Source organism: Anguilla rostrata, chromosome 1 (assembly GCF_018555375.3).
Source record: "Anguilla rostrata isolate EN2019 chromosome 1, ASM1855537v3, whole genome shotgun sequence".
Lineage (NCBI taxonomy): Eukaryota > Metazoa > Chordata > Actinopteri > Anguilliformes > Anguillidae > Anguilla > Anguilla rostrata.
Window position 1 is genome coordinate 79873518 of NC_057933.1, and position 13451 is coordinate 79886968.

The following is a 13451-nucleotide window of genomic DNA, read 5'->3' on the forward strand; positions in this document are numbered from 1 at the left end:
TGGCAGCCTTGAGAGAGAGAGAGAGAGAGAGAGAGAGAGAGAGAGAGGGAGGGAGAGAGAGGGAGAGAGAGGAGAGAGAGAGAGAGAGAGGAGAGAGAGAGAGAGAGGGAGAGAGAGAGGAGAGAGGAGAGAGGAGAGAGGAGAGAGAGGGGGAGAGAGAGGGAGAGAGGAGAGGAGAGAGAGAGAGAGAGAGGAGGGGGGAGAGAGAGAGAGGAGAGAGAGAGAGAGAGAGAAAGTGGGAGAGAGAGAGGGGGAGAGAGAGACAGAGAGAGGGGAGAGAGGGGGGGGCAACAAGTGGCAGCCATGCTAATGAGCTTAAATCTAATCAAGCCCACACCTCCGATCTGCCCAGCAGAAGACACCGCGCTTCTCCCCATCCTCGTCTCTTCTCCTCCGTCTCTCCCTCCCTCCATATTTTAAAAAGGTGGAAATGTCACACGTGACCAGGAAGTGGAAGGCAGCCAATAAAAACCACCAAGGAAAAAAAAGTGCCCACAGGAAGTATTATGAAATTCCACCTAACATGAAACAATAATCCCAAAAATTCAAAAATTCTAAATTCAAGCCACCTGGTAATCAGACTAACAGCCAGAACCCGTGCTATTACCAGATCACAGTTTGTTAAGCTCTCTTTACAAAATCCAGCAGTACGAGGTCTGCAAATTACTCAGACGATCTGTTTTCCAACAAGTGTAAACTGGCTAAACTTTAACTACACTTCAGGACCAGCTTGAAACTCTTTGGAATGGTGATCTACAGTAGTAACCAATCAACAGTGAAAGCTGAATGCTTTGGACTTAATCCTATGACAAATGACTGGCAATAATCGCAAACTAAAGTACGCGGGTTATAAATCAGTAAAGTGCGAAATTTTAGTCGTAAGGGTCGTGAAATGGATTTCCATATCATCTGGCAGCGTCAGCCAGGATCATCCGCCAAGTTAATCTGATACTTCAAAAACACGGACTTTCAGAAAGCGTCTTAGACCCATTTCAGAAATTTTTTTTTTCTTTTTCTTTTTCTTTTTCTTTCCCGCCAAATATACTTGAACCTGCTCACCCAGATTAAGCCTTTATTATCGGATCACTTGACTGGACAAAAGTGCATTCACTGGCAGGTTCAGCCAGAGCACGTTACCGGCCAAAGGGGATGTGTGTAATATCCAAACTCCCAAAAAGCTGGCAGGGGTATAGACCGTTTCTCAAGAGCTCGTATCGCCCCCCCCCCCCCGCCCCACTCGGAGGGTGGTCTTCACCTGGCAGTCTCACTACATTCGCGGTTTTTATGTGACCAGTGACAGATAATTGGCTCCCAGCCACCACACAGACCCCTTAATACTTTGTGTGTGTGTGCATGTGTGTGTGTGTGTGTGTGCATGTGTCATTTTTTGAAGCAAACTACTTTCAGGGGTAGACTTAGCATGACCGCATATACAGAAGTACTTGAAGAACAGGTAGTGATGAATTCTGGGATAACGCGGGAAATTATGAATTCTGGGGATACTGTATGGAGTGTTGAATTCTGGGATACCACAGGTAGGGTTGGATTCTGGGACACTGCATGCAGTGTTGAATTCTGGGATACTGTACACAGTGTTGCATTCTGGGATACTTCATGCAGTGTTGAATTCTGGGATACAGTACATAGGGTTGGATTCTGGGATATTGCATGCAGTGTTGAATTCTGGGATACCGCAGGTAGGGTTGGATTCTGGGATACTGCATGCAGTGTTGGCTCCAGACACTGCCTAACTGTGTTGTTCTGGGTACTTCATGTCATTTGAATGGGAACAGTACTCAGGGCTTGGAGATTCTGAGGATACTGCATGCAGGTGTTGAATTCTGGGATACTGCAGTAGGTTTTGGATTCTGGGATACTCATGCAGTGTTGAATTCTGGGATACTGCACATAGTGTTGGATTCTGGGATACTGCATGCAGTGTTGAATTCTGGGATACTGCACATAGTGTTGGATTCTGGGATACTGCATGCAGTGTTGAATTCTGGGATACTGCACATAGTTTTGGATTCTGGGATACTTCATGCAGTGTTGAATTCTGGGATACCGCAGGTAGGGTTGGATTCTGGGATACTGTATGCAGTGTTGAATTCTGGGATACTGCACATAGTGTTGTATTCTGGGATACTGCATGCAGTGTTGAATTCTGGGATACTGTACGTAGGGTTGGATTCTGGTACGCTGCAGGTGGACATGGGTTCCGCTTTGGCTTTGAGGTTCCCCCTTTCCATATTTTTAATATGAAATGGACACGGGCTCACCATGAAGACGGAGAGCGTTTACAGCAATAAAAACAAAAAAAGAGGGGGGGGGGCGGAAGAGAAGAGGAAAAAAAGAGGGGAAAGAGGGCCAGCATTATTTTCATCTGTTATTAAAGACATAAATCTTCAGACAGCAAAACTGATTAATAAAATCACATTTCCCTCCGGCCCTGCAGGAAAATATGGATACGTTTTCCGAGATGAGAACGAGGGGGGGGGGGGGGTCTTTGTAGATGGTCAGGAGTTAGAAAGCAGTGTGGTACTCTGGGCTACGGAATACACCTGGGACCAGGAAACAGCTGCTCAGCCAGCCCGGGGTCTAAACAGCAGGTTGCTGGGAATGAGAAGCAGCTGCTGACAGATCGCGTTCTGATTTAGCGTTTTTATGGCTTTAATATTCGGCTTAATAGGCAACCGTCCTTTACATCGAGGACGAGAGATAAACAGACCTCTCCTTGTTTTGAACCTGTTTAATGAGGTTAATTGCCACACATGACGTGTGCGCGCACGCACTCACGCACGTACAAACGCACCCACGCACTCATAACAATTAAATGGGTCTAAACTAAATATGTGCTGAAAAGATGTATGGGTTGTTATGGGAGGGGGGTCAAAGTTCACTAGGATTTGCATTGCGTACCTTATGGAACCTGTGTTTTGTAGTTGTCCATGAACATGACCATGAAATGCACTTTTGTACGTCACTTTGGATAAAAGCGTCTGGTAAATAAATGTAATGTACTGTAATGTAATGCATCCACCATGCTGGCTCTTTTTTGAGCCAAAATGGAGGCGACGCTGGCTCTTTCCACCTAACCGTATGCGCCTGAGGAGCAGCCCTTCCCAGTTTCCTGCACGCAGCTGCTGAGCGACCTGCCCGAAGGTCACTAAAGCATCCCAGTCTGGCAGAAGAGCTACGCGTAAGCACCTGCATCCCAGCATCTGCCGCATGGTCCAAAAAGCCACGGGAAACAAAAATGAAATTCCATTTTACGGGATTCACCAACGCCCTCCTTCAAATTCACACGCTGTATAAATATCCTGACGACCTCCCTCTCCATCCATCACTGCTTAATGAGAGCAGTGTGTCACAAGTGGAAACAGCGCCTGTGAGATCCAAAATAGCCCTGCTACCATTAGCTGTAATGGTAGCAGCGTAGCAGGAGTCCGCTCTCCTCAAACAACACTTACTTTAACGCGTCCGCAAAGGGAATCGGCCGAGCGTGAAGCACTGCCGCTCCGATACGGATGGAAATAGAGAGAGAGAGGGAATGAGAGAATGAGACCGAAGGAGAGGGAAAAAGAAAGTGGTAGAGCGAAAGAGAGATTGCCAGACTCCATTTTATTTTAAATCTGCAATTGACGTTAAAGGGTACCAAAATAAAGAGAAAGCGACTACGCAGACCAGCAGACGGACGAACCTCAAAAAGCCAGTGTTGAAAACTGACTAATTTCTGTGATTCCACGTGAAATTAAGCTTAAAGCTCATCGACGTCCAATCAGTGTTAGGCTTATTAACGTTCAAGCAGAGAGACGTCTGTAATTCACTGTGACCCAGTACAGTAGCCGTGCAAATAAAAACTTATGAAGAAAACATTTCGATTTTGATAATCAAAACCAAAACTACGTCCTGAAAACTCTGATGAATACCCCATGAATTCTAAATATTTTCCCAAATCTATATATAGTCATGGCATATCGAGCCTGGCCAGGGACCCACAGTACCATCAATGACCCCCCCCAGGATTGAAAGGCCCCCTGTTGAAACCTCAGGCTCTAAAAAAAACAAAAGGGCGAGTGGCCTGGGTGTAGGTAAACCTAAAGGGAGGAGCAGGGAGCACCTCGAGGCGGGACGGGGGGGGAGTGGGGGGGAATCAGCGCTCCCCACAGCTGGAAAAGGGCAGGCGATCTACAGTGACAGGGCCCTCCAGGGGGTTCCCCATACCCCCCCCCATGGCCAGCCTCCATAAAGCAACCATTGAGCTCATGCTCACTGACATTCTGAGGACAATGAACAAACAGACCCTGAGTCACCAGCCCCCCCCCCCCGAAAAAGGGCACCAGGGATCCCTCTGTCCCTCGCCAGTCACCCTCTTCCCAAAAGGAGGGGGCGGGCGGTACAGCGGTAACGCACGCGGGGGTGTCCTCAAACCCGTGATCCGGTGATGATATGGGACGGGTGCCTCTTCGGCACCGCTGACCTAACCCGCCCGTCTTATTCTATTTTAGGAGGGGTGGGGGAACTTGGGGAGGGGGGCGGGGGACAGTCACCGGTCAGTGGGTCCAGAGTAGCCATGAAGTTTCGCTCTTTGTACTGTCAGATGGTGAAACACATCACGGGACACGGGAAATTCGGGGAAAAAAGAGCAATCATCGGCGGACGAGGCGCATCTATTTATACACCCCGAAAAAAAACAAAAGCACCGCCGCTCCGATGGAATAATGGAAACATTCTGCTCCCTCTCTGCACTCAATGTGCTTCGAGCACCTGATTCGAGAGACCTCCTGGCTAATGTGATCAAAAACCACAATTGGGGGGGGAAGCATTTTAACCAACCCCCCAAAAAAAGCACCAGCTCCCTTCAATCTTCTCCCAGTTCTATTTTTGGCCAATCTCTCTCTCGTTCGCCCCCCATCTCCAGCCCACAGCGTTCTCCAGCCCTCTCCGCGGCGTCCGGGTAATGGCGGTACTTCGGCGACGGTAATTGGGGCCGCCTGTTCCATTAGGGAGGCAGATCCGCAGTTACGCCGGGTGCTTTCCACTCCTGCGTCGCCTCCCGCGCAGGCCGAGATGATTGAAGCGGACGGCGAAAAAAAAAAACAGAAAAAAAAACGCTAATTGAGTTACGGAAAGGTAGCTTAGCTCCTGTTTTCACTGAGTATTAAACCGGATCAGAGTCCCAGATGACGAATTCCTGCACTGTAAATATGTCCCGTCGTGTTCCCCCGTGAGCGACTCAAAAAAAAAAGAAAAATAAATCTAATAAAGTAAAAGGTTTTTGTTTTCCTTTAAATGGTTACATTTGCGCAGATTTTCATTACATTATAAGTTATTTAAAATTCCAGGTTGATAAGGCAGAGTGGAATGGCAAATGGCAGAAACAAATAGAGAAATAAAGGTGGGCTTGTTTCATTGCTCAGCGGTGGGCAGTGGAGGGGGTGGTCATAAGTGGGGAGGGGGGGGTTGGACCTCAACAAATTCGTATTCTTCTGGCTGAAGTGATATGCCCGCTGAACTGTGAATGTGAAATGTCAGTGTGTGAGGTAGTGTGTGTGAGGTAGTGTATTAGGTAGGTAGTGTGTTAGGTAGATATGTAGGGTGTTAGGCAGCGTCTGAGGTAAGTAGTGTGTTAGGTGGTGTGTGAAGTAAGTAGTGTGTTAGGTGGTGTGTGAGGTAAGTAGTGTGTTAGGTAGTGTGTGAGGTAAGTTGTGTGTTAGGTGGTGTGTGAGGTAAGTTGTGTGTTAGGTGGTGTGTGAGGTAAGTTGTGTGTTAGGTGGTGTGTGAGGTAAGTTGTGTGTTAGGTGGTGTGTGAGGTGTTGTGTAGGTGGGTGAGGTAAGTGTGTGTTAGGTGGTGTGTAGGTAAGTTGTTAGGGTGTGTCTGGTAATGTTAGGTAGTGTGTATAAGTGGTAGTGTGTTATGTAGGTAGTGTGTGAGATAAACTGTGGTTCCAGCAGCAAACTTTGAGTCATGTCTTTTTTGGTACGGGAGTATTATTAACATACGTTTTTCAGCAGAGTAGTGAACAAGGAAAAAGGACTTCCTCTAAACTGTAATGTGCGCCAAAAAATAACATTCTATATGAAATCGTTGTCAAAACAGGAATTCAATGTGAGAATTCCATTTAGATGTTCACCTTAAGTGTTTTAGACCGTGGAGTAAAAATGTTGAGATGTCGGGGGGGGGAGGGGGGGGTGTGCCAATGTGTTTTCGTAATTAGCATTTCAGCACCACACTCCTTCTTAGCACCTCATCTTCTGGCAAGAGCTCGCTAAGGAGGCTTCGCGCGGCCAGGAAGACAAACTGTGCAACCTGCCCGGGAGCGGAGAGTCTCACTCGGGCTTAAAATTAAGAGGCGCTACACCCTCACCCCCACCCAACCCCCACCCCCTACCCCTCGGGACTACAGATATTTCTGCTCATTTTCCTGCCCCCTGCTTTTTCAAAGGTTTCGTCCGATCGAGCGCGATTCCAGCCCTCACATCTGCTGAAGGTCAAACCCCACTTTTCCATAAGGTCACTTTTGTTTGGTTTACACGTCAGATCTGTAACCGAGCTACTGGCAGACGAAAAAAAAGAAAAGAAACGCAGTTTCTTTGTACCTCTTTCTTCCCCCTTACATTTAGCCAAAAAAAAGCCCCAAGGAGCCTCCCCCCAAATTTTACGCAAAATAAATCTGTTTCTTTTTTTTGTGTCTTCTTTATTATTCGCTCCCTGAAAGTGAGCAGGGCTTCGAAGTTCAGTCTCCCTCTGGATCCCCACCTGCAGAAACAGAGGGGGTGCGTGGGTAATTTTACCCTCCGGAGACGTGAAGAGAGGCCTTTTTTGTTTATAGAGCGTAGCAACAAAAAAAAAAACAATAATAAAATAAGTAAGCCCCTTTTGCCATTACAGAGAAGTGACGGGACAGATTTATGGGGGGGTGGGGAGTGGGGGGTGGGGGGGGTGGTTCAGAGCGGCCCGGTGACATCATGGCCTTTTGAAACAGGGCCGGGATCGGTACGGCAACATCCATTCTCCCGTTTTTTCAATGGCGCTTCAAGCGGCGACGAACAGAGCGCGGGGCTTTGAAGCGGGGCCGTGTGCGCGGACGCCACGCTGTTCGCAGAGCCAGGGGGGCCGACACGCACAAGGCCGATCGCCCATCGCGGAGGAAAAGAGAGAGAGAGAGAGCAGGGAGGGGCCCGCGCGTCTGCGGAGAAGAAAAAAGCCTGCAGAACGCAACCGCTTTCATCTCGGTTATGAGACGGACGCGCGTTATTTACGAGGGCGTCCTGTCCGACCGTAATTCTTCAGCCGCAAACGTGACACGTTCAGTCCATAGGGCTGTGCAACACAGAAAAGAGTTCATTACGGTCACAAAAAGGGCCTACAAAATTAATTTGTAGTTCCCACAGTGATCTCACATCAGAATCTTTCATGATGTTTTCTTTTGCCATTCAGTGACTCTTTCCAGGAAGTTTAAAGGAATTATGGGAAAATCCTTAGATGTTTTGTCACCGCTCATATCCTTTTCCCCCACCATAGGTGTCAGAGAAGCAACCACCAAATTTGAAAAGCACTTTCCCACCGACATCCCACCCCTCCAAAAAAAATTGGGCCCTTGTGACAGGCTGTACTTTACAAAGTATCAGGCACGCGGGGGGGGGGGGGCGGGGGGGGCTGCAGGGTGGTTCATCCTGTGAAGAGAACTGGGCTTGCAAACCAAAGGCTACAGGTTCGATTCCCAGGTAAGACACAGCTGCAGGGAAAAGAGCAAATGCTAAACGCCTGTAGGGTAATGTAATGTAAGGAGGGGAAATAAGGGGTGTTGATGTGTGCAGGTTGTCTAGGCAAGTGCATGGACAAGAGGTAAAAGTGCAGTAATAGGGCACCATACCGGGAGAGAGGGCTAGCACACAAACAAGCAAGCGCCACTAGAACGGGAGGAAGTCCCGCCCACCAGCTTCCTGTTCAGGAACCCAAGAGCACCCTGCAAAACCAGGCAAGCGAAGCAAGCGAGCCGAGCCATAACACTGCAAACTAAAAGCAGTTTTAACCATAAACTGACCAAGTATTTTTTTTTTAAATATAAACTGTACTACCTGGGTGGCAAGGCACTTACAGGCGGCAAGGGGTCGAGAACTAGAGACGGACGGTGACTGACAACCGGAAGGTTGGTGGTAGATGAGTGTACACCAGCTTGTTTTGTTTTGACGCTATTATTGGCCCATTGGATATTAATCTTGGTATTACGTTTGGTCGATATTGATATCATAGCGCATCCCTACTTTTAAAGGGCAGACACCACAGGAAACACTTCCAAGTTATTCAGGAAAGGGATGAGGGGCTGCGTGACTATTTCTGAACAGCTTCCACAGCGCTGTAAGTCCTGGCGAGCGACAGCGACTCACTGCGATTCAGATTCCTCAGGAATATGTGCATACACATCAGGTTTGCGTGTTTTATCTGGCAAGTCAAACCGCGAAGTTGCGCGCTCTGGAAATTTGCATAGAGAAAATGTCACCCAAAAAAAAAAAAAAAAGAAGACCCCAGTGCAGGTATTCCTGTGAGATGCCTGAGTTAAATAAGAAGGTATGCTGCGTGCTAGCGGCGCATTCTTACGCCCCAGCTGTGCGAGGGGCATTCATATTCACAACTGATTCCTGGAGCAGCAGTGCCTTAACATCCTGCCTGCTTCACGCACAGCTGCGTTCTCACTTTATAAATCCCGCTACTGGCGCGAACACGAAGAAGGGCGGTAATGACCGAAGGCATCCGATGCTAACGAACGCTAAAAAGCTCTAATAGGATGACCCGAGTTAACCTCAGGATTTAACATGGATTTTTATTATTTTTTTTTTACATTTAACATTTTAAAGTCTCAAACAAAACGTGGTACCCGTTAATTTAAAGTGTACTAACTCTTCAACTGTCTTTTCTTTTTCTAAGTCACTCTTATTTCACTTTAGCAAATAGCATAAATGTTTTTTTTTTTTTGTTTTTTTTTTTTAAGATTGTTAACCAATGTGAAATTTCATTGGCCCTGGACAGTAAGGTAGAAGCAGTAGAACAGCACTCAGTACCGTACCTGGAATGAGGAGGAAAACCACTCGGGGCGTACTGTGAAGCTTGCTGGCGGGGTGCAGGTCCCGCGCCCCGAATTTCAGCACCTCAGTGGCAGCGCCTCCGCAGTACAGGTGCTCCGTGCACCCCTCCTCAGAACCGGGGGGTCCCATCTCAGGAGCTGGGGGGAGAGAGAAGCGAGCAAGTCACACACCTGACTGAGTTTCCTTTCTAATTCCGTTTTTCAAAGCATATGTTTAGTCAAAAATAAAACAAGTACAAATCACTTAAATCTGGATCTACTCTGTATCCATTTCTAGACGTGATGTTCATGGTTACAGATAACTGCTACTTTATGACAAGATTGTACTTAACTGACCTGTTTGTATTCCTTCAAACAACCTTCAGTATGCACTTATTTATATGCTGACATAAACATCTGCCAGATAAAATGTAATATAATTTCTACCTGTGAAATGAGTCACCATTACCATGGATACAACTGATAAAACTGTAAAAACAGGGTGATGGAGAGCTTAAAAAGTTGTCTGCAAATTTGGACAACACTGCAGTCCAAAGGTCTACTCTAAAGCAACACCCAGGGAGGAATCTTGCACGGTTATGCAACATACAACTCCTATTGTGCACGTGCAAGTGTCCACACAACAATACCACATTAATGGAAAACAACCTCTCTATTTAAAGACTATTAAAGGCAGATGCCACAGCACACCAGAATCACACATCAAAGTGTACAGCAAAAATACCATTCCAAGACATTCTATTCTATTCTACTTCATTTAATTCTGCTTCCAGCTGCTAGCAAGGCCAGGAGAAAGACAAAAATCCTAGACAAAACTTGCATGGTAAAGACAAACAACAACAAAAAACAGAACCTCTCAGATGATTTCAGTCCTCATGAAACTATTTTTGGAGAGGACGTTAACTTCTGAAATACCACTAGCAACCAAAAAAAAAAAAAAGTGGGAAAAGAAAGAAATGCTTTAATACTTTCCCACAATGCTTCACTCCTGCTGAGCGTATTATTGCGAGCCACAAGAATGCACCCGACAGCAGGGGTCGGAGGGGAGGAGGCGGAGTTTAAAAATCTCTCTCTCTCTCTCTCACACACACACTCTCCCCCTCTCTCGTAAAAAGGTGACACAGCAGAAGCACTGATTTAAATTCCTTTTTCCTTCTTCGCTCTGTCCTTCTCTGACCCCGGGAAAAGGGAACGTCTAAAAAAAAAATAAGGGAGACGGCACCCTCTTACCCTCCTGTTTACCAGGCCCCGGAATTCCACAATAAGATACTCTGGAGGTGAGGGCATCGGAGGAGTGCTGGGAGTGTAATTTGACTGGGGGGAGGGGGGGTAGACAATGAGGAGGAGGAGTGGAGGCTCACGGGGGGGGGGCATGGGGAAATAACTGCGCTGTCCGCCACACATGCGTTCCCAGACTGCGACCTTAATGAAAGCGTTGCGTGTCAGGAAGCCTCTCTGAAACGCTAAGCAGGCCGGACACCGCAGTGACTCAGAGGTCAGGAACCCGCGTGGCGGGGAGCCCTCCGACGATGATGCGCCCCCTTTATTGACTTCTTTCCACACATAATTAGCCATAGTTTCACATTTAATAGGTGCCTCGGGCAAATACGGGAAAAAACGGCAGGTTATTTAGTTGTTTTTGTCATCGTTGCTTTTTATCCTTAGGGGAATGGTGGAAGTGCACCGCTCTTTGCTGTGTTATATCGTGCTTATGGATTACTGAAAATGAGCAGAATCGAGCAACTGAGAAATGGCTTGAATCAGGTACCGGGAGAGGTTCCCGAAAAGAAAAATGTCTATTCACAGTCTTTGAGAACTTGAGACATCAATGCTCAAAAATTACAATGCAAAAAATATTTAGCTGCTTAGTTGTTTTATTTAAAAATTCAAGTAGAAGTAAGCCCACGTTGCAGCCCTGATGGCACCTGGGGCTTTAGTTTAAAGTGTAACTGAACAAAGAATGTAAAAGTAAAAATGCTCTCCCATACGTTACAATTTAGTGAGCAAAGCACAGAAGCCATTTCACAGCTGAGAAATCTCCATTTCCTTTTCCTGACATCAGTATGTGACATTTCCCCTCTCGGATGCATGACCGGTGAATTGGAATTTGTTCTGTAAAGCCCTCAAACAAGCCTGATATCCATATAAGCCTTCAGAGCATGTAGAATGGCTGCACTGAAACTTAAGTTTTGGATTTCGTTGAAATGTTGATACTTCTTATATTTTTTGGCTGAAATCCACTGCACTGAATCACTTTTTTTTCTGGTACGCCTCCTCTACACAAGAATCAGTTCCCTTTGATCACAACCCCAAAATGGATAACCCTAAACTGTTGGGCTGCCAACCAATTAAAAAATAGGAAATTGGGAAACTTTAAACCTGTTAATTAAATAGCATATTACTTGGAGTCCAACGCTCGCCTTGGGGGACAGCTTCGAACCGCCTGTCCTCAGCCATGTTGTTAATTAGTTGGTCATTTAATACACTCCAGACTGCACATGAATTGATTCCGTGCTTTTCTTCTTGACACGCTCAGTGCAACTGACGTGAAACCTACAGTCGTTTGCGTAACGTAACGTGCCACCAGTCCTGCTGAATTTGATGTGTCATTGCCTTATACTGCATCTCCTCTTATCCACACAGGTGACTGGACATACTGAATACTGCAAGAAATTAAAACACTTGGAGGAAATAATGCTACATTTGAAAGCGAGAATGTGTTGGGGTTATGTTGCGAAGAAAAAAATAACAATTAGTTACGGGCATGTTTATTCTGTTTAACTGTTGAGAAAACCTATTAACTATCATAATTATATTACATTTCATAGGAACAATCCATCTACTTAATTTGTTCAGACACTGTCAATTTGTCAGCTCCAAATTTAAAAATTAAAAATCCTTCACACCAGAAATGTTAGGAGATGGTATTGAAGAAATAATTGTACTTAATTACAGCTACCGATCAGTATGCATTCAGTCCGTTTTAAACAGAAGCAATAAGCGCTTGTTTTGCAGCAAGCAGTTGCCATTAATTACTTCAAAAACTTGCTGAGCTGGTGTAACAAATAAGACGTTGTCAGTTTGCGTTCGTGTAGTTCTTGCCCAATTTGACAGTTTGCTTTCGCATAGTTTTTGCCCAACTGCAGATACTGACAGTTTGCTTTTAGGGTAGTTTTTGCCCAACTCATGCCATGCAAAAAGCAAAGTAGCTTCTTTACCTCTGTTGAGGAAGTTTTTTCGTATCAGGTGGAAGAAAATCGATCCAAACGGCGTTGATATTCTATCCGAGAATAATAGGCGCACCGTGTTAGCTGTTGGCACAGGTAAGATTCTGGAACGTGGCAGGTACAGAGTCCGCACACGATAGCCTTTAGGCTACAGCGATGCCGATGTGCTTTCCACAGGCAGACAACAAACAGGCAGATATGCTGGATGCAAGGTGATGAAGGGGTCTTTTCAGAACAATGCTGCTAGCGGGTCAAAACGATACTCAGGATCAGAGTAGATCAAGCTAGCTAAGTAACGCTATCAAGCCAGCTAGTGCCTGAGCATCAGGACCAAAAACAAAAATCTGTATTTAACGGGGATGTAGCTACATTAGATATTTGGCGGTAGCATTGGAGGTCTAGCAGGCAAAGATTAAGTTAAATGAGTTAGCTAAGTTAGTTGACAACTGTTAGCTTGCTATTCCAACCATTAGTATGCAGTACGTTCTATTTCACAGCTTGAAATGAAACGATCCAGTTGTATCCATAGTTTAATGTAATATTATCTCACTGATGTCCTTACTTACGCGGAACACTATGTCTAAACTTAAACATCTATTAAATGAGAATGAATTAGCTAGCCAGCTACCACGGCTAAGCTGTCAACCCAATAACACGTGACTATAAGGGTGCAACTGTTAAATACGTCCGACTAAAATATAAGGGCTTGGATACATGAGTTCTCATTGTCTCTCTTGTCACGGTAGTGGTCGTTCTTTTTTTATTAAGAGAACTCGTTGACAAATTGTCAGTCATATTTTATTTTATAATTAAATTTATGTCCAACTGTACAGTGCTGAAGTCTAATGCATTTTGTATTTGAACTGTGTCTAGTGAAATTATGTGGATCTACATGTTCCATACATCTCTACATTTTCAAATGCTTGCACCCTGACAGATATGATACGTCATCGCCTTCAAGGGTCCAATTGAAAAGTTCCCGGCGCACGGTCTCTAGAACTCTACAGTGGGCTGTACACCACTGCAGTCCAGCTGGCTGTTGCACACTCTCCTGTTCTCAAACAACACAGCGATTTAAAATCTAAATCTTTCCAGGCAGCTGTCCGTCATCTGAGCTTGTTCCGTTGTGGGGTGGCAG

At 45.9% G+C, this 13451-nt stretch overlaps 1 protein-coding gene across 2 annotated transcripts in view; it reads right to left on the minus strand.

Annotated features, from left to right (window-relative positions):
- The window catches only part of ldah (lipid droplet associated hydrolase), a 92780-nt gene extending 79795 nt beyond the window's left edge, over positions 1-12985 (minus strand). Inside the window, exons 1-3 of one of the 2 annotated variants that reach the window (XM_064303431.1) lie at positions 12880-12985; positions 12305-12397; positions 9069-9224 (exon numbers count right to left, since the gene is read on the minus strand). In XM_064303431.1, the coding sequence (XP_064159501.1) occupies positions 9069-9224; positions 12305-12397; positions 12880-12907 (277 nt within the window). In that variant the 5' untranslated portion in view covers positions 12908-12985. The remainder of the gene's footprint in view (positions 1-9068; positions 9225-12304; positions 12398-12879) is intronic. The other variant, XM_064303440.1, reaches the window with a different exon arrangement.
- Positions 12986-13451: the final 466 nt, after the last annotated feature.